This window comes from Gouania willdenowi, chromosome 15 (assembly GCF_900634775.1).
Source record: "Gouania willdenowi chromosome 15, fGouWil2.1, whole genome shotgun sequence".
Lineage (NCBI taxonomy): Eukaryota > Metazoa > Chordata > Actinopteri > Blenniiformes > Gobiesocidae > Gouania > Gouania willdenowi.
In genome coordinates this window covers 34013696-34040341 of record NC_041058.1, presented here as the reverse complement: position 1 = coordinate 34040341, position 26646 = coordinate 34013696, and the positions used below count along the sequence as shown (strand labels likewise).

Here is a 26646-nt window from a genome sequence, read left to right as displayed (position 1 = left end):
AAAATACGTCTTGATGCGGTCTGAGCAGCGTTGAAATGTTTTATTTTGAAAAAAAACTCACTCGACTTCCGCTCATGGTAAATACTACAAAGGGGCGGGACGGTAAAGTTTCGCGCCAGTTCAGGCCAAACCATCGTGTGTAAAACAGAGGTAGATGTGGGTTAGAATTATTCTATTATTGATAACACACAGGTGTACAAAGATAAACTGAAGACGTGAGAACAAAAATATTTGTTAATATTACTAAATCAATAAATCCAAACTTATTTAAAACCGAAAGTTTAATGTTTTTAAATAAACAAAAACAGTTTGTTTGACTATAAACCCCTGTTTAAAAAAGTCCAGCACCAGGAAACAGAGCTCTGTCTGGATTGTGTTTAAAAAACCTTCTTAAGTATTCCTTAGTGCTTCATTACATTTATCACATCTCAACTTTTCTCATTTAACCTACACTCTATTAATGTGTATTATTATTATTTTTGTTTTTTTACATACTATAATTCAATGTTTTTATTCGCAATAATTATATTCATAAAATATATTCAGGTCAACTTGTTCATACCTGTCAAATTTTGGATTTGAAAATAAGGGAAATTTTCTGGCGCCCACTCAACCAAGCTCCAGTATCTGTTATATTTTAATATAGATGTACAATAAATCTAAAATATCCACTTATCAACCACTTATTAAATACAATGATGTGATTATAATCTGGTAGGTCGACCTTTATTAATATTTAAATGCTGTGAACATTCCTACTAGGGCTGGTGATATGAACCAAAACTCATATCTCAATATATTTTATCAAAATGGTGATTTATGATATAAATCTAGATCATTTTATCAAATAAAGTCTGACCAGAAAAAGCAATTCTGGGTTAAATTTGCTGATATAAAATGCTACACATTTATTAACAAACAGCTGATCAATATGTGACACTCATTAATCATCTAACTGAGCTTTACATGTTGTTCTGAGAAGTAAAAGCAGTGACTCCTAAAACTAGTATTTTGTTTCATATGATATATGAAATATTATAGTTTTCTATATCACCAAAATAGAAAACTTGATACATCTTGAATCTCGATATATCGCCCAGCCCTAATTAAATTATAAAACACCCTAAATAAAAACATAAATGTGTATATGAAGCACATGTATTTATTTAATATACTTACAGTTTATATACAAGTCAACACGTTGCATATTTACTGTTATTTTCACATTGCTTGTCTTTAAGTTAGATATTAACATTTTATTTTATTATATATTTTCTTACAATTTCTCATTCTCTGATATTCACTAATGACTTATTAGACACATTTATTACAGACTTTACATTATTTAACACTTTATAAACAGTGTATATTTGTGGAGCTTGTGATTGGATGATTTTTCATGGTGACTTACGTGGTTCCTTCTGCTGTGGTAGACGTTAAAATATCAGTTATTAATCTAACAGAACGTGTAACTGTGTCACATCCTGATGGTCTTTATGAAGATAAACTCTATGTTATATTTTATAATGTATTTACACCAGTTATTTGTTCTGAGTTGTTTCCAGGTTTGTTGCTGATGTCAGCACTAATCTCACGAGAATTGCCACTCAGACCATTTCAGGAGGAAGTTCTCGTGAGGCTAGTGAGGCTCAACAGTAAATGTCATCTTTAACTAACTACAATAAATTGATCGTTTGATTTCTAAATGTAAAACATCTAATTTAAAGAATAATGTTAGATATAAACTTATGAATCTATGCTTTAACCCATACAGTATACTTTGCGTATGTTTTTATCTCTTGATGTGCTTGTGTCTTTGACAATCACTAATGTCTGATGTATAGAGATCGACCGATATCGATGCCGGCGACTATTTTTTTCCCATAAGCCTTTGCTGATGACTGATACAGACTGTTGATTTTCTTGAGCCGATATTTGGAGCTGATACTACTTTTTCTCCCTCAATTCACATCATAAAAATTACACTGAGATGATAACAAATGCTTTGAGTCTCAATTTTTAAAAAAGGAACATTTATTAAAATTAACAAAGGTGTGGTTAATTTGTTTTACAAATAATAAAAACAGGTGATGAAGTGAGCAGACCCTGAGGTCTGTGTTTAGATGAGAGACAGTTCTCCTAGTGATTGGATATGACTTGTTGATTCATTTTCTGTTCATCTCTAGTAAATTGATTGATTGATTGATTGATTGATTGATTGATTGATTGATTCATCAAATCAAAACCTCTGACTACGTCTCTCTATATACAATCACAAACACTGAACACGAGAGTATCTTATAACTCTCCTAGTTATGTATGCACATCGTGCACTTTTTGTCATCTATTTGTAGCCTGAAAATATTTAATAAGATCACAAGTGATTTCCTCATCTAACATTAATGTTGCACACTAATTTCTTCATACATGCTCGTAGTGTATGGAAAACCTTGGAAAAAAAAGTTAAAAAACATAACAGCTGCAAAAACATTCAGAAAACTAAGCATTCAACCAGAATGAATAAAAATAATACACGACCTGACGCATGTATAAAAGCAGGTGTCCCAGTATTTTAGCCAAAGTAGTGTGTATTTTATATATGTATGCAATGCAGTCTCACATTGGTTCCTGGGTTCTTCCTGTACTGAGTTTGCATGTTCTCGCTGGACAGATGTGGCTTTTTTTTCCTATTTCTGTGGTTTTCCTACAGTTCCGTAATGCGTCTGGATCAATCATCCATTTCATTTGTTACGGTTTCATTGACTCAGACAACTTTTTTCAGGAAATTGACTCTCTGACATGTTTCGACTGTCAACTGTCAGTTTTCCTCAGAGGCGTCTACTGATCACTACTGTCCTTATGAGTTTTTTCTGTTGAATTCTTACAAGTTCTGTTGAAGCGGAGCCACGCCCAGAAATAACTCATAAGGACACCTCAAAGCCATCAGCAGACACCTCGGAGGAAGACTGGCAGTTGACAGTCAAAACATGTCAGGAGATCAAAGTGAATTTTATCTGAAAAAGGTTGTCTGAATAAAATACAAAATTAACATATTAAAAAAGAAGACAAAAGGAACTTTTTGGAATGATCATTTTCCCAAGTGACTATAGATGTATGTGTAAAGAAGATCTTCATAAAGCTCCTGAAAGCAACAACAATGGACACACACTGAGCAGAACAACCTTCAACCATTTCCAGATGTTACTCTGCTCCTGATCTTCTTCTTCCAACTGTTTTATTCTTTAGAAAAGTGTAGATCTACTCAAAGACTGGACTCTGTGATGGCTTCATACATCTCAGACGTTTCCTTCTGTGCATCTCGGCCACACATGCAGTATATCCAACAATGTGCCGTACCTTCTTCCTATACCTTCTTACCAAACTCCAGGTATAGGCTGATGCCTGTCAGTCAGGAACGCTCGTCACTTTGTACCATTCAGTCATATCCTCATATAACTTTCTGTTTTCTACGTGGGCAAGACTTTCATTCACTCGTTCACGTACTGGAACCATCTCTACCCTTGTCTCCCACTTGGTCTATTACAGAGGTCTGTAACCTGTGGCTCCGGAGCCACAGGTGGCTCTTTCATCCCTCTGCTGTGGCTCCCTGTGGCTTTGTGGAGAAAAAAATTAGGTGTGTGTATTTATTCATCAACGGGGAATCAGGTTTAAACTTGGAGAGGAATCTATATATCGGGTAGGACTCGAACACTTTCCATATAACCTAAACCTCACTGAACCACCTGTTGGGATTATCACCCCAGCCGTATTCTATGAAGGAGCTTTGACTACTTTCTTATACTCAAGCTAAAGTAGGTGTCATAACCCTTGTGGGGTTCAAACACGTTAAGTGATTTAGGGAGCACAGGGTTGAACCACTGAGCTTTGGATAACAAATTAGTATTTTATTCATTGTTTCAGTTTTTATTATTTTTGTAAATATCTGTATCATATTTGTATATAATTTTCATTTATCCTACTTTATTTTTTATTACTGTAATGTGTGTGTATCTGATCCCTATACAGTCTTTTACTTAATTATACACTTATTTAACGTTTATTCTGTCTTTCGTTATTGTTAAACATTTTTTTATTCTTTGATTTGTGATTTTTTTCTTAAGTGGCTGTGACAAAAGCAATTTCCCCCTAAGATTAATAAAGGAATTCTGATTCTGATTATTCATTTTTCAAATGTAATGTTAAATTTGAGGAGTATCAAATAAAATCCAAATAAATCAAAATAACATTTTTGTCGCTCATCATATGCGATGTGCGATACCTGTTGTTGCACATTTTCTGTAACTTTGGGACCCCAGGTAAGTCAGCTATGGAAACATCTAAGAAAATAAAATGTCTGAAGGCAACAGAACGTTTAACGCTACGTTGACAGATTCATTTTCTTTCACTTTATTTAAAGCTAACCTTCAAACCCCTTCAAAGTCTTTTTTTTGGGTGTTCAAAATATTTTTGTTACATGCACAAATTGGTGTTCTCTGTAGCAGTTTGTTTATATACAGCATAAAGGTAATAAAAAACAATGCTATATGTAGTTTCATCTTCATTTTAAATGTCAAAAGGGTTTGTGGCTCCTAAAGCTTTCTTTTCTGTGGGAAATTCATTTCAATTCAACTTTATTTGTACAGCGCATTTTACAACAAAGTCATCTCAATGCGCTTATCAAAATATAAAACTCATAATAATAATTAAAAAAAACCCCCAAGATCCACATGAACAAGTATTTAGTGACAGTGGGAAGAAACAACTCCCTTTTAACAGGAATAAATCTCCATTAGAAGCAGGTTCAGAGGTGGCAGCCATCTGCGTGGACTGGTTGTGGTTAGTGGACAGAAGGACCAACAGAACAGGATAGAGAGATAGAACATCAGAGTGTCTCAGACTAGTTGAGACGTGAACCACAGATCAGGAAGTGACATCATCAGCTTCACGACACCTGAAACAGAGCAGAGAGAGAAGGACGAGGAGAAGACACTGACTGCAGAAAAACATGATACATTATTATCAAGTCAGCATGTCTTGGCCTTGGACCTCACTCCCAGTGCCTAGTCAGCACTTATTATAAAAGTGATCAATCTCTTCCTGTTTATTGATAAGCTAACAGTGACTCTAAGGTCTGTAAATGTGAACGTTCACAGACGAACCCATGTTCGCTCTAGTGGTTTGGTTATGTTTTGATTCATAATGGTTGGAAAGGTTGTCAACCTCTGGTCTAGTATCCACTGTGTAGTTGTAGGTCATGGAGGTGAGATGTTCTGGTGGTCTTCTTTGCATGTGTCCAAACCATCTGATTTGGCTGTTCTTAATCATTTTAGTGATTGTTATAACATTGCTTTAACCTTTTACATACGGAAACATTGCAGATTTTGTCTATTCTAGTTACACGCTTTATCATACAAATTACTTTCACATTTTTGTTAAATTGAGGTTTTCTTTATTCACACAAGGTTTTTCTGGAAATATTCATCTCTCAATATGTTTTGACTGTTAACTGCCAGTCTTTGTCAGAGTTCTGCTGATCACCTTTTATGATTCCTGGTCCATTCAGTAAAAGTTCCTATAATTGTTTAGTCTTGGTATCTCCAACTTTAACATCAGCTGTTATTTGACGTCTGCTGAGCACGACTATTTCAGTTTTATTCTAAAATTGAGCTCGAGTCCATGTTTATTGAAACACTCAAACCACTTTGCGATGGCTTCGTACATCTGTCACATACAGTAACAGTATCCAACTATGTACCGTACCAAGGAAACCAAGGGTTTTGACGAATGGAGTCACTTTTATTTTAGAATCTTTTTTATAGTACTTATATCTTTTTTTTATTTTTGTAGTTGTCTTGGGTGTTTTTGGAGTGACTTTGTGTATTAAATGTTACCAGATTGTGTTTATGGAGTGGCTGTGTGTTATATATTTGAACAGATTGTGTTTTTGGTGTGAATTTGTGTATTTTTAAATATCTCATTATGTTGTATACATTTATATTTAACCAGATTGTGTTTTTGGAGAGAATGTGTATTTTGAAATATCTAATTACATATTACTTATTTATACTTTTAACATATTGTGTTTTTGGAGTCAATTCTGGTTGTCGTTTTATATATTTTCATACATTTTTTCAGAATGTTTTTATTGTAATTTTGTGTGCTTTTGCAGCAATTCTGTGTATTTGTTGTGGGGCCGCACTAATTAAACCTAGAGAAGTTTTGGTTGTGATGTCTAACTTGCACTTTGGTTACAAATAAAATTACAACCATGTATAATTGGTACCCCTTCAAAATAAAATGCATCTTAAAATGCCATTCTTGCAATACACTAAATAATCAGAGGAGAGTCCTTAATATACAGTAAGACCTTACATATGAAGCAGACAAACAAACCAACAAATACAGTCTGGAAGTACAATATTTATTTTTGGATTAAATGGAATTTAAGCAATTATCGCACTTTTTTTTCTTTTTCCAGCAACAAATCCAATGCAGTGATAAGAAGATAAGACCATTTCAGTTATGTATTAAACAACAGAACAGGCAGATCAGCTTCTACATACAGTATATATACATAATGATTATGTACATATACAGTTGCACACAGCCAGTGATGGAGCACAGCTGAAATGGTGGTGTGCGCATGTTGATGAAAGGGTTAAAAAAAAAAAGAAAAAAAAAAAGCAAGCTGAAAGGACAGAAGAGAGAAAAAGAGATAAAGTCGTCCCTACAAACAGAAACCGTAAAGATGAAAAAGTGAAGGAACACACGTTCACAAACTCTGGACTTTTAGACACTCAAATTAGAGATGTGGGTGGGAGTCCGGCCCGTTCCAGTCTGACAGCACAGATGTTCTCGTTGTTTTTGGTAGTGCGGCTACATTATGTACAGTACAAATACAGGAAACTTCATCTTGTTCTCACAGGCATGAATGATCACATCCCTGTCCTGTCTGTTCGGGAAGGGGAGGGGCTTCTCTCTCAGCAGCACCCTCCTGAGGAAGTCTTGACAGTGGTGCCTGGTGTCAGCTTCACATTGGGCTTGTCTCCTCCTCCAGCCGTGGCCCCGGGGCCCATCCTCTTCTTGATTTCTGCAGCCATGGTCATGAAAGCCTGCTCCACATTGGTCGCGTTCTTGGCGCTAGTTTCCAAAAAGGGAATAGCCAGAGAATCTGCAAACTCCTACAAACAAACAACACTTGGTTGGTTTCAAAGAAAACAAAGATGGACCTCCTTTGATTTACTCTCTGAGGAGTTTGTCTTTGTGGACGTCTATTCTTTTTTCTTTTTTAATTAGTATGTTATTATGTTTTCAGCAGTAGCTGTTTCATTACAAATTTTCGGAGCCTGGTAACCATGGTGAAATCTCATTCCACGAGACTTCTCTGCAGGAAGAGAAACGCTCCAAACCTCTTTAGAACCCACTGCATTCCTTTGTTGTTTCACGTCTAATGTGCCACTAATCACTTTTAAGTCTAATGCTTAATGCTACGTTCACACCGGACGCGACACGTGTGAAAGCTTCCGTAGGATTGAAAAACGTTTTCCCCATATTTCATGAAACACATAAAAAAGGCACCAAACAGACTCTTTGTTTTCACCATCAACTATACAGGACCCCAGTAAACTGTTGCTTTTTACGTCTGTGGAGGCTGAAGAACCGTCAAAACGCTCAACGCCGGCGTTCCTGAATTCACCAGGTTAACCAGCGACGCATCAAGAGCTGCACCATATCCTTCCCGGGGCGGTCCCGGTAAAAAAACTGGTCGTGTCGTAGAACTCCGGGTGGTCACACACTACCACCATCAGCGTCCGTGTTGACGGCCTGACGAATGTCAAACATTCACTGGAGTTCAATATTTCCTACTCTAGCGAACGACAAACGTCACAGAAAACCGGGAGCTCGCATGCCGAGCGTCACGAGATGAATTTCTTTTACCGCGTCTATCCCGTTGACTACGTTATATGGTCGCACTAACATTTCGTGTGTGAACGCAGCATTCGAAACGTCCCGGTCTTCTCTTCTGTTCACACGTACCGCGCCATGTTTTCTCAGAGAGAAGTGGTCATGTGACCAGGTACGTCACATACTTTGTTTTGTTTCCATGGAACTTTTGTGACACATTTCAATATGGAAACGTCTGAAAAAGCATAAAGACTTCTTAGCGATATTTGAGTGTTTTTTTTTTGTAAATTTAGGTGTTTAGATTTTACACATTTCTAAGGCTAATTAAAACACAGCTACTGGTCAAAAACAAACATTCCATTACATTATAAGCATATTTCTCCCAAACTTAATGTCCTTAAAGTGTCTATAATTGGATTAAAAGGAATACTTACAAAAAAAAAAGGAAATAAAGATATTAAAACCTACATTTTTATTGATTAGGAAGCCTAACAAGATAATTAATAGATAGGAATTAAATTAGATGATAGATAATTGTTTTTAGTGTATTTTACAGCTGATTTAGGACGCGTTAGCATTAGAGATGCTAACAGAAAGCTAACACAAGAGGATGGTTCACTTAGTGTTAGAGTTATTTATTTCAGGCTCAGTAATTGGGATTAATTGTAATTTAAATTTACAAATAATTGAGAACGTAATTGCAATGAACTGTCAGGGGGAAAATATTAACTGGAATTGGAAAAAATGCCAGTCAACGTAATCGTAACTGAGTTGTAATTGAACATGGATATTAGAAAGACGTAACTGTAATTTTAAAAATGTAATTGACACTAACCCTGATATATCCCAATACTAAACAATACGATGTATCGCAATGTCAATAATGACAAATTTCACCTTTCCAAGTACAAAATGGTATGAAATACAGTTCATTTAATATTTTTTAGACTTGTGAGAACAACTAAATGGGAACTAACTGTAATCCACGCACAAATATCAAAAACAAGTGGTATGTTTATCAAACTGTCAAATTACATTCAACAAAAACATTAACTTTTGTTTCTACAATAGATTCTGATTCCGTTCTTTTTGTTTTTTAAAGTAACCACATACATCTATAAAAGTGTTCAGTATGTTTTATGAAAATAAAGCACAATAAAAAAAGCTAAAAGTCATTGAGGAGGAGTGAGGTATTTTAACAAGGTCTGATGGTTCACTGACACCTAGTGACCAAGACTTTACGTGCTATGCTAATGTTAGCGCAATTAAAAGGTTTTTTCTTAATAAAAAAAAAAAAAAAGTAGATTGAAAAAAATCAATTCCATTTTTTCTTACACTCTTAGTCAACACAGGTGGAAAAGAACAGCTTTTTAAACAACTTTGTTTAATACATTTATTTTTCTAAAGTATTCAGAAGTTAACCCCGTCAGTCACAGATAATCTGAACCTTATTGGTTCTGATCATCAATGTGACCGAGAAAAATAAACGAGAAAAACATAGTTCATACTCTGAAACAGAAAAACAATCAAGCCTGGGTTTTTTCTGCATGTTTCAGAACATTATCACACATTTACACACTATTTGTTAATGTGTTTCAAAATGGAGCAGCAGGGTCAGCAGAGCTTTAAATGATTACACAGAGTTTCAATGGAGGACAGTTGTTCTTATTCTGCAAAATGTTCAGCAATAAAAAGCTGAAAACCATATAAATGGTCTTGATGTGTTGGGATACACATAAAACAAAGTTGTGAATGTGGTTGAGAATATATATAGTGTGTGTGTGTGTGTGTGTTAAGGAGTGTGTAAAAGTTGAATAACAAAAGCTAAAATTAATTGGTTCATTAGGGGGTTAAGACGAAACAAAAAACATTAAATATGTAAAAATGTAATGAAAAAATTTTGATTTATGGTTAGGTCTGAATTTCTGACGTGAACAAAACAATATTTGCATATGACATAAAGGGTAAAGGTACCGTTTTGGTACCTAAGATCAGTGTAGGTTTTTTTTCAATAAATGCTCATAACTCTAAAAGCATTAATGCCTCAAAATCAATGTTCCTGTCAAATATTGTAGCACAATCAAAAACACACACCCATTTTGAGGCCGTGTGCTGGATCAAAAAGTCCAAAGATGCAATGAAAAAAACAGTTGTGCGAACTTGTCAAATATTGACCTCGTCAAAGCTGTAATAACTTCATATTAAATGTTCCACTTTGCACCCTATTTTTGAAAAAAAATAATGCATATTATGTGTTTTTTTGTCATTGAAAAAAAAGGTGTTTTTAAGACAAAAAGGGCACAAAAACATAAAAAATACAGAAATATAATGAAAACTATATCTATGGTTAGATCTGAAAAAATATTTTTATACACCATTTACGACAGTTTTAAGATGGTTTGGTACCTAAGCTTAAAGAGTAACTTTGTTAAAGGTGTTTCGAGGGTTAAAGAAACAATTCTTTGAGCGTGTCAAGGTATCCTACCTTTGCCGTTGTGTAATCAACCACCTTTTTTGTCGTCAGGTCACACTTGTTCCCAACCAATAACTTGTTGACGTTTTCACTTGCATAACGGTCGATCTCCTGTAGCCACTGTTTGACGTTGTTGAACGACTCCTGACAGGAAGAAACAAGTTAACGCCTTAAAGCTGACGCAGGAACGCAAAGTACTGCTTTTATTTGTCCAGCGAGGTGAAAACGTAGAAAGAAACTTCAAATCTTCTATTCCTACGTAGTGAGATTAATTCTAAGTAGGGCTGCACCAGTTACAATTTTCTGGCCAATCACAGACTTTTAAAAAGTCTGACCTGCCGATTCAGATTTTGGCCGATCCACATTTTTTTTCCCTAACTAATGATTGTTCTAATCCTATTTTATTGTAAAAACATTGAATAATAACCATGAAACAATACAAACGTGTTGTTTTAACAGCACAACTAAACATTGCTGTCCAAAATATTTCAATTCAACTTTATTTATATAGCGCAAATTACAACAATAGGTAAAACAAAGGTAACACCTAAGGTAATGTTTCACTACATAATGATCACAAAGCGCTATCAAAATATACAATTCTTAAGAAAAAAAAACAACAAATCCACATGAACATGCATCAGCTAGAGAGAGGAGAAATACTAAATGATATCACTTATTTTAGTCTTTCATTATTCACATTTTAAAAACAAACTAAACATGTCCAACAGGTTCCACTGCAGATGAAAAATGCCACACAGGCACATTTATTAAACAGCTGCACAACATGGTTCACTGAGTCTTGTTCTCCTCTAAGGGACAGCACGTGTGAGTGAGTTCTGTAGTGTGGCTTGTTTAGGGGAAAGTCTGAGTTAGGACATCGTCAGAAATCTAAGTTTAACATGTTGTTCTGAGAAGTGAACAAAGCAGCAACACAGAAAACGAGTATTTTAACACAAAATAAGTTATAAGAATATATATCGGTATAGGCTATATTGCAATTTTCTATATCGTCAAAATATGAAAGTCGATATATCTTAAATCTCGATATATTGCCCAGCGCTACAAAGTGAGTCTTGGAATCAGTCTTAGTGGAGAACTTCTACCAAGCATGAGTAACTACATTCATCAGTTAAACTCATTTCTTCACATTTGACCCTCAAAATAAAGAGTGTTTCAGAGGGTTAGACATTTCTAAGGTGAAAAATGCTCACGGACCCCCTTATTCGTGCACCACACAATCCCCCTCCACTGTGAAAAATGATTGGTGAGAACTAAGGATTTCCCTGATTTTGGGGGAATACGTGATTGGCCGATCCTTGCTTATAAAACCGATCTTTTCCACCTCCGCTAAGGTCTTGAAATGACGTCCTGATGACGCCAATCGCCCCCTTTTAGTCCATTGAGTTCTATAGGAGGTGAAGCATTCAGGATCATTTAGCAGCTGTTTCAGTCAAAATAACAACTTGTGCTACTTTGGGTTGATCTAAAAACCAGTAAAAGTTAAAAAAGTCAATGTAAACCTTGTTTGTTTACCTAAATTTGATAAACAAAATCTGTGAGCCAAAATAATCTGTGACCACAGGGGGCGACAGTTCCAACTCTACTGTTCCGTAGATGGCATGAAGAAGAGAAGAAGAGCTCCTACATGTAAATACAGGCAACCAGGATCCACTGCTGCTCATTAATGCTGACCCAAGTAAAATCTGTCTGATGCAGAGAACCGCTGTTCTAGTCAGAAATGGCTGAAGGTTTGGTCCAATTGTTTAAGTCTGTATTTTTTTTACTCTTCTTCATGCCGTCTATGAGACAGCAGAGTTGGAACTGTCGCCCCCTGTGGTCACAGATTATTTGGCTCACAGATTTTGTTTATCAAATTTAGGTAAACAAAAGAGGTTTACATCGACTTTTTTAACTTTTACTGATTTTTAGATCAACCCAAAGCAGCACAAGTTGTTATTTTGATTGAAAAAGCTGCTAAATGACCTCATACAGAACTCAATGGACTAAAGTCATTTCAACATGGCGGCACAAAGACTATAACGGTAAACTAGTCCCATTTTTAAAAAATAATAAAACAAATATGGTGCAAAATAATGCGTTAGATCTTCTAATAAGGACATTTCAAAGGTTTTAGGCCACATTTGTAAAAACAGTCACCCTTAGCACGGTTAGCGTAGCATGTCAATAGTTCAGCAGTTTTACACATAAAAGAGAGAGAGAGAGAGAGAGAGCTAAGGATTACAATTTGTAATTCATGCAACAAAAATAAATGGTGGTGAAGCTGCAAACAAAACGTTACCTCATTTATAACTTAAGAAAGCACCACACTGCTGAGTATGTAACTCAGTAACTGAAATAAGAGAACAACTAACCATGTGACATGTTCATTATACTCATTACACGTTGACTTTTGATTTAAAAATGATACACATGCTTGACTTTTAGGAGCTTTAAATATCTACAAAACTGCTGAATTTGTATTTTTTTTTCTTTTTGCAGGAAACCTAAAACTCAGGACACTGCACTGGTGCTTTAAGATGTTTTGTTAGTTTGTCCTGTAGATTATTATTTTATCTTTTACCTCAAACCTTGTGAATTTCTTTATTTGACAAAACAAAGGTAACAGAACAAAGAGCTCCAAACAGGTCTGCAGTGGAACCTGTTGAACACATTTAGCTTGTTTTTAATACGTGACAAATGAAAGACCTTGTACAGCAATGTTCTAAACTTTTCATTTATAATAGAGATAATTACCTCGTGTTCAGTTAAAACAACACATTTGTATTGTTTCATGGATATTGCTGAATGTTTATTGTTAATTTAAAATGAGTTCAGCCCTAGAGAGAACCCTCTAGTTATGAATGCAGTATTGACAAACAATGATGTAGTTACAGGAGGATTGGACAGTGAACACTCACCTGGTCTGTGACATCATAGACCACAATGATACCATGAGCCCCTCTGTAGTAGCTGGATGTGATGGTACGAAACCTCTCCTGCCCTGCTGTGTCCCACTGGCAGGAAAACAATGGAGTAGATGATCTCAGTAACATTTAAACTGGTCTCTGGGTTAACCAATAGACAACCACTATCATCTCCTTCTGTTCCATTCAGCAACCATTGACAGATGTTTCACAGTAACATCTGCATTTAGCACATCTGTCTGACAGTTTTTACAACAAATCCTCCCATTATTTATAACATTAAAAGAACCCTAGAACCTGATTCACAAGTAAAATAAAACATAATAATTTACTGCATTCATTCAAAAAAATCAAAGATACTGAAACACAAATTGTTCCTCTTGATTTTGATTTAAATTTTATTTCGAACATGAACACAACAGCAGTGCATTTACCACAATGAAAATAATAATAATAATAAAATAAAAAAAAATCCTGCACATGAAGCCTGTACATGTTGGAAAAGGAGGAAGTATAAACATATAATATTATATAAAACTTGTGTAATATCTAGTATTATTCAATAATCTTACAATATACACCTATTTTTACTATAAAAGAGACATAATTCATTGATATATTTCTATATAATTTTACAATCCATGTAATTAACTATACATTCATCTGTCCAGACTAGTGATGTAACACCACGGTTATAGTGACCAAAATGATCACGTTATCGGTATACCGCGGTATTTTTAAAATGTCTTCAAAATGTTGAAAAAACACTGATAAATTAAAATAATTTAACCAAAATGTATATTTAAAAAGATGTGTTATATATTAAAGTCTTAACAATAACAACCTGAACAAAACACTGTAAAGTTAACATTAACTAAGTATAAAAAACTGTGCAAAATAAACATTAAATACAGTAAATAAAAAAAAGACTTCTCAAAACTGTGCAACATTAACATTAGTCACAGCAGAAATTTTTACAAAAATGCAACATTAACAACGACAGTAAATTTATTTTTAATTTTTATAAAAACGGTTAAAAATAAACATTATAGTTTGTGTGTGTGTCTGTGTGTGTGTGTGGGGGAGAAACGCTGTGAGGATTTTCATTCAATCCTCTTTGAAAGTGTAAAAATGTCTTAAGGGGCTGCTACTATCACGTCCTCTCTCTATCATGTTTTCTTCACAACATAAGAAGCGCACGTTGCACGCTGTACATGCGTATGGAGACTGATAAACTATCTCAACAGTTTTCCACACTGTGGTTATCGACCGTGGCGGTTACCGTGGTAATTAAATCATAAACAATAACCTTCACCGTCGGAAATTTTACCGTGATACCGGTAACCGTTACATCCCTAGTCCAGACATACACATACATGAGTATAAACACAGTTGTTTATATTTTTCCCTTTAACACTTACATTGTATGTATTATTGTTTAAATGGCTTTAAATTCAGACAGTTTTTTAATTTCCACACACAAACTGCTCCATAACCTGGTACCACTTACTGACACACAAAAACAACCTATAATACATAAAACCAATGAAAACATTGTATTTTTTGAAGCAAAAGTAAAGTTCTACTCACAATCTGTAGTTTAATGGTCTTTCCATCCAGTTCTATGGTTCGTATTTTGAAGTCCACACCAATTGTACTAATGTAACTTTCTGTGTAAGTGTCATCCTGCAAAGACAGTCACACACATGTTTACTGTAGGTTGTGCTACACATGCACTACCATTAACGCACACAGCAGGGCCACAGAAATGTGATTGTATCTGATCAGAGGGTCACATGATCAACATTCCTGATAAAAAAAAAAAAAAAAAGAGCGTAAACACAGGAAACAACAGAAGGTTTGTGTGGTTTTGTGGTCATTTTGTGCATTTTCATAATTTTATTTATGAACTATTTTTTATTTTACTAGGTTTGTCATTGAGAACCAGCTCTCTACAGTGACAATATTCTATAAATGTGTTGTTTTGTGTAGATTTGTATTTTTTTCTGCATTTCTACATCATTTTGTGTAGTTCTGTTGTCGTTTTATAAATTCTTACCATTTTAGCATTAACACATGGGGTTTGTGTGTATTTGTATATTTTTCTGTCATTTTGTGTATTTGCTCTCGTCATTTTGCATTTAAGTACTAATCTTTTAGTCGTTTTGTATATGTCTGTTCATTTTGTAGTTGTCTTGGGTGGTTTTGGAGTCATTTTGTGTTTTCTTGATTTTATTTTGATAAATTCTTGTTCATTTTACCTTTATTTTGATTATCTTCCTTATATTTGTTATTTTGTATAATTAGTCATTTTTTCATGTGTTTCTAAAATAGTTTTGTGTATTTTTTGTTTCAGATAATTCCTTGGTATTTTTGTAGTCATCGAGTGTGTATTTTTAATGTTTTATATATTTCCTTGGTAATTTTATGTATATATATTGTTGTCTTGTATAATTTCTAGGCCTGCCAACTTTGGTCATTTAGTCGACTAATTGGTCGATGCCGTCGTGGTCAACCAAGATTTTCTTTGGTCGACCAGCAACGTGTCAGTTTCAATACCGTACAAAAAAACAATACAATGCACTTATATAGGTGATAAGGATTAAATATCAATATAATGTATTTAATGCCTAAACATGATTCTATGTCCAGCAACAGCTATGAGTGAGTGCTGCTGACACTGTGTAGTGTGTTGTCCTCAGAGCAGAGAAAACAAATTAACACTTGAAACAAACGTCCACTATTGAATCAGTCCTTTTTCTGCACATGAACATGGATTATCCTTATATTTGATACATGGATTATGTAAATAGATCTACTGTCTCTGGTACAGAGGGGCACACTGCACACCTGTGTTTGACGTGCTATGTTTCCCCGTACACTGATCTGATGTTGACATCAACAGTTTATTAATAAAAGCAGGCTTACCACTAAAACTAACGTAAATATGTCATTTGTGTAAGTTTTAATTGTGGGGTTCAGGTCAGGCTCTGATATAAATACATAATGTCTGTCAGACCTGTAGGTTTCACTTTTGCTTTGTCAGGTTCTGGTCAAAGCTTGAATAAGGTTCATATCATAAATAATCTGTGTTTAAAAGCAAATCTACACCACAAAACAAAATATTTGTCTTTCTTTTTCTTTCTCCTCGTCCTCTTCTGCACCTGATCATTCATGCTTAAAAAAAACAAAAACATTTCTTTGATTGACTACAGCCATACTTTTTTTCCCTTCAAAAGGGCCAGCTTTTCTAACAAACTATTTAAGATCATTAGTAATTTTTTATTCTAATGTGATTATATTTTATCATGTATACATCCAAGTTCTTAGATTTAGGCCCAGCCATTTCCTTGGTTGACTACAGCCCTAATAATTTGTCATTTTTTGATGCATTTCTGGAATCATTTTGTGTATTTTTGTTGTAAATTCTTACTATTTTAGCATTAACACAAGAAACAACAAAGGGGGTTTGTGTGTTTTTGTAGTTGTTTTGTATACTTTTCTGTATTTTTGTGTATTTGTTCTCATCATTTTGCATTTTTGGAGTCATTTTTGTACATTTCTATTAATTATGTATTCGTCTTGAGTGGTTTTGGAGTCATTTTTGTTGTTTTGTATAACTACGATATTTTTGTGTATTATTTGTGTATAGTGCCATTTCATATATTTTTCACCTAATTTTGTGCCTTTTTGGAGTCGTCATGTGTCATTGTACTAATTTTGTTGTCTTTTTATGTATTTTTTCCCGTTTGTGTATTTTTATTTCCTTACAGTATTTTTGGAGTCATTCTGTACATTTACTTAAGGAGCCACACAAATTTAGAGCCACATGTGTCCCCGAGAATGTCTGATGCCCATGTCTACACTGGAGGGAAAGAGTCAGGGTACTGATTAATCTAAACTTGGTGAGTTAATGATACATTATTTAATGGCTTTAAATATATGACCAAGTAGGACTAATTACCTCATGTCACAGGATAAAGTTTACAACAGTGAGCTGACAGATAAGAGGGAGACACTTACAGCAAATCGAAGCAGAAGGCAAGACTTTCCAACACCAGAGTCGCCAATCAAGAGCAGCTTGAATAAATAGTCACTGAGAGGGAAGAGAAAAACAAAAGGAGAATAAATGCACACAGTCTATCACACCTAAAGCTCAGGGAACTGTGGGTCGATGCATCCACAGATGTGAAATGTTTCGCTGCCTAAAGGATTTGTCTTTAAACAAGACGTTCTACATTTCTGCTTAGCTCAGCCACTTTTAATTAGGAAGTCACAACGATATGTAGGGCCTAAGATTTTCTGTGATGGCAGAAAACAGAAATAAATACAAAATTCCCTTCTTGAAACAGAAATAACAAAATTGTTATTTTAAAACAAAGTCGAGCTACAATTGCAGTCCGACACCAGATATGTCTATTCTCAAACAAAATGTGATGTAATATGAGGGAATATGATGGACTTCACCTTCTGAGATGTAAATATCTAATGAACTAATGATTAGTCACATATATCAGTGGTTCTTGGGTGACACGCTCTGGAATAATGAAAAAACACCTATTTTTCAGTGGCCCATAACTGCATGTGGGAATATAACAAAAATCTGATCAGTTTTATTTATAGTATAAAAGTTATTCTTTCCTGGGATATTATTTAACAATTTTTTTCTTTATGCAACTTCTTCATTCTTATTTTGGACCTCAACTTTGGGTTTTTTCACCACTTGCAAATATTGAAAATCCTTTACATGAGGCCATGTAACATGGAGATTTTTCCCAAATCCGTTTTATTTTTTTCCAAATTCTGTTTTTTTTTTTTTTTTAGAAATATTTATCATTTTTAAAGAAATTATTAGTTTTTAACTCCTGTGAGGAAACAAAATAAATACTAATAAAAATATTTTTTAAAAAAACAGAATTAAACAAAAAAGTATGTCAAAAATAAAGGAAGATACAATTAAAAGACAGATATAAGTTGTAGTGACATGGATTATTCTGACTGCTCCTTTTTAATTATTTATATGTCATATAAATATGTATGAGAACAACATTAATGTAACCTGATTTCCTCTCAGGGATCAATGATTTACTGAATCTGATCAGGTTTAATGATTAACTTTTGATCAACTTAGCTTAAATTAACCTAATTTAAATAATTTTTTAAAACATATTTATTATTAACACATTTCTCATGTTGTGAATGTTCTCTTTTTAGAGGAGCTGACATGTACACCAGATAGGATGTATAGCAGATCTTTTTCTATATTCTGAGAGAGTAGGTGGAGCTTATTACTATACCCTTTCCTATGTGCTGGAGTTCCTGACATATTGGAAGATGAAAATGGAAGATAATTAAGGACACATAGACCCCCCTCACTAAATTGCCCATAACTCAAAAAATATTAATCTGAAAATTTACAGTGACTATTGAATGATTTAGAAAAAAAATGGTAAAAAATTACAGAATTTTTTGAGACTGAAATGCGTGGACCCTTTGTAGAAATGACTTGAACAGGAAGTGATTTAGCCCTGCAGTCCATCACCTCTGATGTTACTGTTAATATAATTTCACCAAACAGTGAACTGCAATACACAATTTAATATATTGTTTCAACATGAAATCTTTTAATGTCAATAGCATGTATGCATTGCTGTGCTTTATTCATGTTCCACTTCATTCTTAATTGGTCATTTTAAACGGTATTTAGTGAGGACAACATTATTCTTTTGTTATTAATTACTAATACTCATCTGAGGCTGTTATCACTTTTATATTACATTTAATTAATTGGTGAACATGGTACCTATCATTTTTCAGTTAATTAAAAGATAAAAATATACTTAGGGGTAATAATTGTCATTTACTTCAATCATTTTTTTCACATATCCAGTAATCAAATTAAAAAATGTTTAGACTGATCAATTAGTACAGCTCTAGACTAAAGCGTACAACATCTGCTAGCGTCAAACCGATTATTGGTTCAGTTTATGCTGTAAAAATCTCACTTGAACAAACAGGAACAGGAACTAGTTTTTGATGATCATGCTAACAGCAGACAGCAGCAGGAAGTAGTGCACAGTTAGCAGCTGATCACAGGCTGAACCAATGAGAGAGAAGTAGGCCTCGTACATCTACAACTAGTCATCTACTGCTGCTTTTAAAATAGAGGAAGATGGTCACAAGGAGGATGACGACGATGACATTCTGTGAGATAACGGAATGTTCAGAGCTTTGAAACACCAACTGTTTTAAGTGCTTAAGGTGGTTTTTAGACGTTTGTACATTTAGTTTTCAGTCTTTTCTTTAGAAGGCTTTAAAGCAGTGGTTCTCAACCTTTTCAGGTCGTGACCCCCAAAATAAAAGGTACCAGAGACAAGGGACCCCAAACTGAAGTCAGCAAAATGATGGTCCATTCCATTGTTCTATGAATCTGTGATAACCACATTTCTTGTTAATATCCAGTTATTCAGGGGGTTTAGTATTATTTTTGCGCCATAGTATATAGTCATCTTAAAAATTTAAATCCTTGTTTTAATCAGAAAATAAAATGGATTAAAAGTAACCAAAAATGGTGGAAAAGGTGGTGAAATGGGATTTTAAAAAACACAGAAATCGGTTAAAAGTTGAAAATGTCTTGAAAGTGGAAAAAAATGTGCAGAAAATGCATTGACATTTGATCAACTGTTCGAAATGGGAATAAAGTAGCAAAAACGCATTAAAAGGAGCAAAAATATGGCAAGAAAAGGTGATGAAAATAGGTTAAAATATGGTAAGTTTAACAAGTCGTTTTTTGAAGGCATCTGGCGACCCCCTGCCAGTGTATTCCGACTCCAAGTTGGTTCCTAACCCTAAGGTTAAGAAGCCCAGCTTTAAATAACCAACACGTTGTGGTGCTGCTTCTTTTCATTTTCAGTTTAAATGAAGGTCAAAGGTCAAATTATCCACACGTCCTTCTGTTCTGATTAAAAAATGGTTCTGGTGTGTTGACCAGACCTAAAAGGTGACGTGCACCCATTCCTCTGGGATGTTTGTCTTCTTCACACTGAGTCCTGCTGCTCTGACGGTTCCTGAGCGTTGCTACTACCACGTCCTGTGACATGTGACCGACACATGGCTGACCACGGCCTAAAGACTTCATCTGTGCTACAACATGGCAGCCAATGGGAGCATGAACTGTGACTGACATAAAGGAGCACAGTGACTGTGTTACAGGTAAGGGTGGGAAAAAAAAAACATACTTTCACAATAAATGACCAATGATTTGTCTGATTTTGCTGACATGATTAAAAATAAATATTTCTCCTCAGAGTTGATTTGATTATGTGTTTATTTTAAGTTTTTTCAATGCGTGCAGATGTGGTTCGAGGTTGACATGATTAATCGACCGGCCGATATATGGACGCTTTTTTGTATTTATTTCTTATTTAGCGCTTTAGAATAGATATTAAAAAAAAAAAAAAAAAAGAGCGAACATAAAAACATCCATTTGGATGTATGAATACACAACAAAAAAGTAATAATAATAATAGCATGTGCATGGGAGCGGTAGAAGCCAATAGGCTTACAAATAAAAAGCTGATATAATAGGATAAGGATGTAAAATATTAGTGCCTGATCAAATGTCTTTATCCTATTATATCCTTAATAGGATAAGGATTTTTGTTTTACTTTGTAGTGTACAGGTATATTCAAAGTTCAATAAATTATTATATTGATGTATTTAATTTAATTTCTAATATATACATTTATATCATACGAGTGTTTCAATTATCTTTCATAATCAATGTGCTTTAAAAAAAAAAAGAAGTACATCTGCCTCATATCGGCTTTAGATATTGACCATTGGTTGAATTATTATTATTTATTTTTTTTTTAAATCGGTATTTGCATCGGCCTCTGAAAATCCCATATCGGTCGACCTCTAATACACGATACAATATATCCAGACACAATATACATCGAGATATCAATAATTACAAATTTCACATTTACAAGTACAAAGTGGTATGAAATACAATTTAATTCCTTTTTTAAACTTGTGAGAACAAGTAAATGGTAACTAACTGTAATTCAAGAACAAATATTAAAAAAAAAATTGGTACGTTTATCAAACTGTTCAATTATATTCTTCCAAAAAGTTTAACTTTTGTTTCTACAACAGATTCTGATAAGTTCTTTTTTTTCCTTTTTCTAAGTAACGACACATCTATAAAAGTGTTCAGTATGTTTTATAAAAATAAAGTGCAATCAACTTTTTAGCTAAAAGTCATTGATGAGGGAGAGTTTAACAAGGTCTGATGGTGCGTTCACTGACACCTAGTCACCATGAGTTTACGAGCTACGCTAATGTTAGCGCAATTAAATGTTTTTTTGTTAAAAGTTAAATTATTTGGACATTTTTTTGATCAATACAATAATTGCACAATAAAAATATCTTGATATACCACAGAATTGATTTTTCCGTACATCCTTAACGTTCAAGTGCTGACTGGCTGCAGTATAGGTCATAAGCCCCGCCTCCTCAATGATAACAGATGGGATGTGGGTTCAACTGTAAAGATAAAATACTCATCACAATTTTTTTCCAAAGCTAAACTCTGCTGTGATCATTAGTTATTATCACCTTGCATTGTGTTCAAGCGCTCATTTTTCTGTGAAGTTTGTTTTGAATTAGTTATTTGAGGCTAAAAAACAGGATTTCATATATGACGCTGATTGACAGCCTCAGATCTTGCGTAGCTCTCTTTGTGAATATCAGTTACGTCGTGAAGAAAAGCAGAGACGCCATTAAACTTTTACGTTCAGTTTTTTCATCTTTTCTGAGCTACTAGTACTAACCTCTATGATCTGATTATCTGAACAAGTTGGTAGAATTTCCAGAGGGAAAGATACTTATGTTGGTGGCGTAGCTGTGCTGGGTAAGTCATCAGGGCTGTACACTAAATGGGCGGGGCGTGTTACCAGGGCTCCTCCCGACAAACCCTACTGCACAGACTCTGGCTCCAAATGATGTCAAATTTGCAAGATGGCAGCGCCCCTATGAGCCGTATTTTGGCTTCAAGAACATTGAGGGGAACAGCTAAGGCTGGGTGATATATCGAGTTTTTAATAAATATTGATATATTTATTTAAGATGTATAGCATAGGACTATATTGTAATATTGATATAATTCAGGTAACATTAAAAGTTGATTCTGTAGAGCTGCCAGTATACCTTTTTCTCCTCTATCTTAACCCCACTATGTCTCTCTCCCGCTCTGTCCCTGAGTGAAACTTAACACACACACACACACACACTGACCAAACCCCCCTGGCTTCAGAATGTCACTGTGTGTGCATGAATGAGTGCGTGCGTGCGACCGTGTGTGCGCTGTAGAGATCCGGAGGTGTCCGCAGGTAAACAGGACTCAAAACAACTCATTACCATCACACTGCACTTTTGTTGTAAGCAGAGGAAGATCAAACACTGCTTATATGTCGTTTCAGACGGGACAGTAACAGAAAAGTAACATTAAACTCCATCCATGTGCTCAGTACTAATCAGGCAGAAGGTAGATCTGACTCAACTCTGACCTTGCGTTACCATGGGGCCCTTAAAGGGACAGTCCTCAGAAGGTGATCATTACTGTGCACGTGTGCTAGTAGTGGTACCTGTTATAATACTTTAGATAATAGTATCTGATAAATTAACAATTGTCAGTAATAATAAATAAATAATTGAAAGGTAATTGAAATAATTAAAAACTGTACAGCGCTTTGGTCAGCTGAATTTGTTTTTCAAACGTGCACAAATGCACATAATTTGTTTTATAAATGATGATATTGTTCTCTACACTTATGTTCATAAGTGTAACATTTGGCATGTGACTTTAACTGACTTACCTGAAATAACGTAAAATATTGGTTTAATAGTTAATTAATAGTTTTTAAGATTTACTATGGGGGTTTGCCTCTGAAAAAAGAAACGAACAGGTACGCTATACTATAATCGTTAGGGGAAACCCCAGTTACATCAAAGACAAAACCTCAATATATATTAAGTATTGCCATTCTGGTTAGATTTTATGCATCAAAGCATCATCTCAAGGCAAGGGAAAAATATCGAGATATGTATCATATATCGTGATATAGCTTGAAAATATCGATATATATATATATATATATATATATAAAAAAAAAAAGAAAAGAAAAGAAAAAAAAGGCCATATCGCCCAGCCCTAGGACAGGCTACAGTGCACACCCACTGGTTCAAAGGTGTGCAACGTCAGATTTGTTTGGACTGCAATGATACCGTTCATTAATTATTTCATAAATTTGTTTTAAATGCAGCTTTGCAGAACAGCTCAATGTTGACAGGTAGTCCCTCCTTCATCCTATAGACCCCTATACAAATGGAAATTATCGCTGAGTGTGCCCAGCCAATAGGCTTCCACTTCCTGTTTTTGAGACTGTCAATCAAAGTGAATGCGGAACTGTGCACGGAAACACAGTTTACTGTCACAACAGTGAACAGGTAAATATGATTTTGGCTCTTACCTGACCCATTGACCTTATCAATGTGACCCGATACCACCTTGTTATGTTACGCGATGCACGTGCAGAAAAGCAGAGGCGTGGCTTCAGGCAGATTGGCAGAGGCAGTGGGAAGAAGAAAAGCTGTTTAGGGCGGGACATTGAGACGTTTCTCAGAAACTCCGGATATCAGCTTTAAGATACACTTTTATTTTGAAATTCACATAGCACGTTTGTACGTCCGTGCCACTATTTCCTGCACTGGGATGGAGGCATAACGTAGCAAATGCCACACGACAACAAAGCCTTGCCATCCCGAGTATTCCGAGATCGGCACGGAACCTGCGTTGTTTACATTGTTGGTCAGCAAAGCGAGGAGTCAAGGAGAAAAGGGCATGCAAGGAAAGAGGTAAAGATGATGAACTATATATCAGAAAAAATAATAATAATGAAAGCGCAGCGCTATAGTAGTGATCCCAATTTTAAGACGATAAGAATTGGGTTGAAGAGGGTTGTTTTGCTAGTTGTTTAGCACACACGTGAGTACACAAACACACAAACTGAGATCTGATACTTTTATTTGGTCAGTGCTCATAAATGGGTTGATTTATACTAATTCCCCACAACAAACAGTATCTGTTCATGTAAATAATAAACAGGACTACTGAGTGTCTGGAAGTCCACTTAAGATAATTATTTAATATTAAAGGAGAAAAAAATTGTATCAAAACCATATATGTAGCATTATTATCTGTGTATCCTTCTTTCTTTGGTTATTCTGTTTTAAAACCAAATCAAAACAAATACACCATGTGGTTATTTTCGTTTTACACAAATTCATCATATGCCCCTTAAAATACGTTTTTATATTTAGTTACGTTTTTAGTTTAGCATCATTAACATGCCAATGTTAAAATAATAATCTTATTAATAATAATTCCTGTTTGTTACAGTGAAATCAACTGTTTTTAAAGTCATATTTTTGTATTATTAAAAATGTATTGCACCTTGGTAATTTAAATAAAACTTAACTACTTTATACGTTTAATCACTCACACAATTGAAAATCTAACACTTTGTTAAATGTTACAGAATGGTGTTTACACTGTTTATTTAATGCCTAAAAGACCATAGAAATAAAATGGTCAAATCATATTTCAGTTTTTTTTTGGGAGTTGATATACATGTAAATGATTGTGTGTGATGGGCGTATATTATAATATATCAATCACAGGCTTGTGAATCAAATTGAAATCGTACCGTGACAGATTTAGTGATATCGGCAAACATTGTATCGTCATCCAAACATATCAACATTGCATTGTATTGAGATGAAGCTGGTGATTTACACCCCTTAACTCCAGATAAGTTGAAAGCTGTAGAATCTACAGGAGTGACTGCACAAAGGGCTATTAAAAATGACTAAAGTGGGTCTAATATCGTAAAAAAAAAACAAAAAAACCACGTAATTTAAAAAAAATAAACGTGAAATGTGGTTATGTAATTCTACGTTTTGTTTTAGATCAAGAAAATAAAGAAATAACATAATGTAATCATTACTATCGAATCGCAATAATATTAGAACCACAGGATATATATAATCGGCACCCAGGTATCGTGATAAAACCGAACCGGGACAAAGGCGTATCGTCCCAGCTGTGGCTACAGGTGCTGTGAGTTGACATGACACATAGGAGGCTGACAATGACGCACACACTGGCGTGTTGGTTACCTAACAGGTCTAAGGATAGGATAGGAATCAAACTGTGACAAAATACCAGGAACACTGAACACATCCGATAAATATGAGGAGCTTTTAGCTTAAGCTAGCCCGTGTCTTTGTCTTTTATTTTGGTCCCCCGTGTTAACAACACCCGAAAAACATGGCATGCTAAAGCTTTAAATCCTCACTAGCATCTGATTAAACACAAAAACCGACACAAAGTGCGCTCAGTCAGATAAATACCGTCTGTTACTGACAAATCAATAGAAACAGGAAGAGTGGTGGGTGAACCGGACCATCATCATCATCAGGCCCGGTCAGCTGGGCTAAGCTAAGCTAACTCCATGTAGCACACAGCTAACCTAGGCGAAATAAAAGCCCGCATAGCCCCGATTAAAGAGTAAAACTTACTATTCTGGATTCATTTTCGTCCTGTTATTCGGGCGTTCTCGTCCACTCCGTCCCTAGACACACGGCGCAGTCTTTTCTTTGAAAGACGGAAGCGGCGGAATGTGACGCTGCTCCCCGGTCGGCACAATCCAAAATGGCTGCAGCTGGAACCAGGAAACAACGAACCATGAGCCGGTGGAACCAGCCACGTCGAGAACTACACGGTGTGTGTGGATGTGTTAGTGTGTGTGAGGGAGAGAGAGAGAGAGAGAGTATGGAGGTGGTGTGTTGTTCTAACGCTCAATCTTCCACAAACACACAAACAAGCCCTAGGCTCAGTGGATCGGTACCGCTAAAACTCCCTGTCAGCTTGACCACGGGGATGACGTCATTTAGTGAGACGTGGCACGGGGAAGTCACGCGGTGTCACACTGCTCCCATTGAGCAAAGTCCGGACGCACACGCACACGCACAAAAATCCACATATGCTGAACTGTTTTATTCCCATTCATCGTTCAATTATTATTCTATGGATATGGAAACCTGTTTCCACCACTAAACACTCACCACGGCAAGTCATAATTATGAGGTAAAGTCATTATTGTGTGAAAGAAAGTCGTAAATATGAGAAATAGTCATAATTATGAGATGAAGTTATAATTATGACATACATTTCATAATTAAGAAAAATAACGCCATAATCATGAGATATAAAG

General features: G+C 35.0%; 1 protein-coding gene across 1 annotated transcript; it reads right to left on the bottom strand.

Moving 5' to 3' along the window:
* Positions 1-6400: 6400 nt before the first annotated feature.
* LOC114476668 (ras-related protein ORAB-1-like) lies at positions 6401-26349 on the bottom strand. Its single transcript, XM_028468485.1, has 6 exons — positions 25952-26349; positions 17329-17401; positions 14896-14991; positions 13300-13395; positions 10391-10522; positions 6401-7181 (listed from the first exon to the last, which is right to left on the bottom strand). Exons 1-6 carry the CDS (start codon positions 25963-25965, stop codon positions 6981-6983), a joined length of 612 nt encoding a protein of 203 aa, XP_028324286.1. The 5' UTR covers positions 25966-26349; the 3' UTR covers positions 6401-6980.
* Positions 26350-26646: the final 297 nt, after the last annotated feature.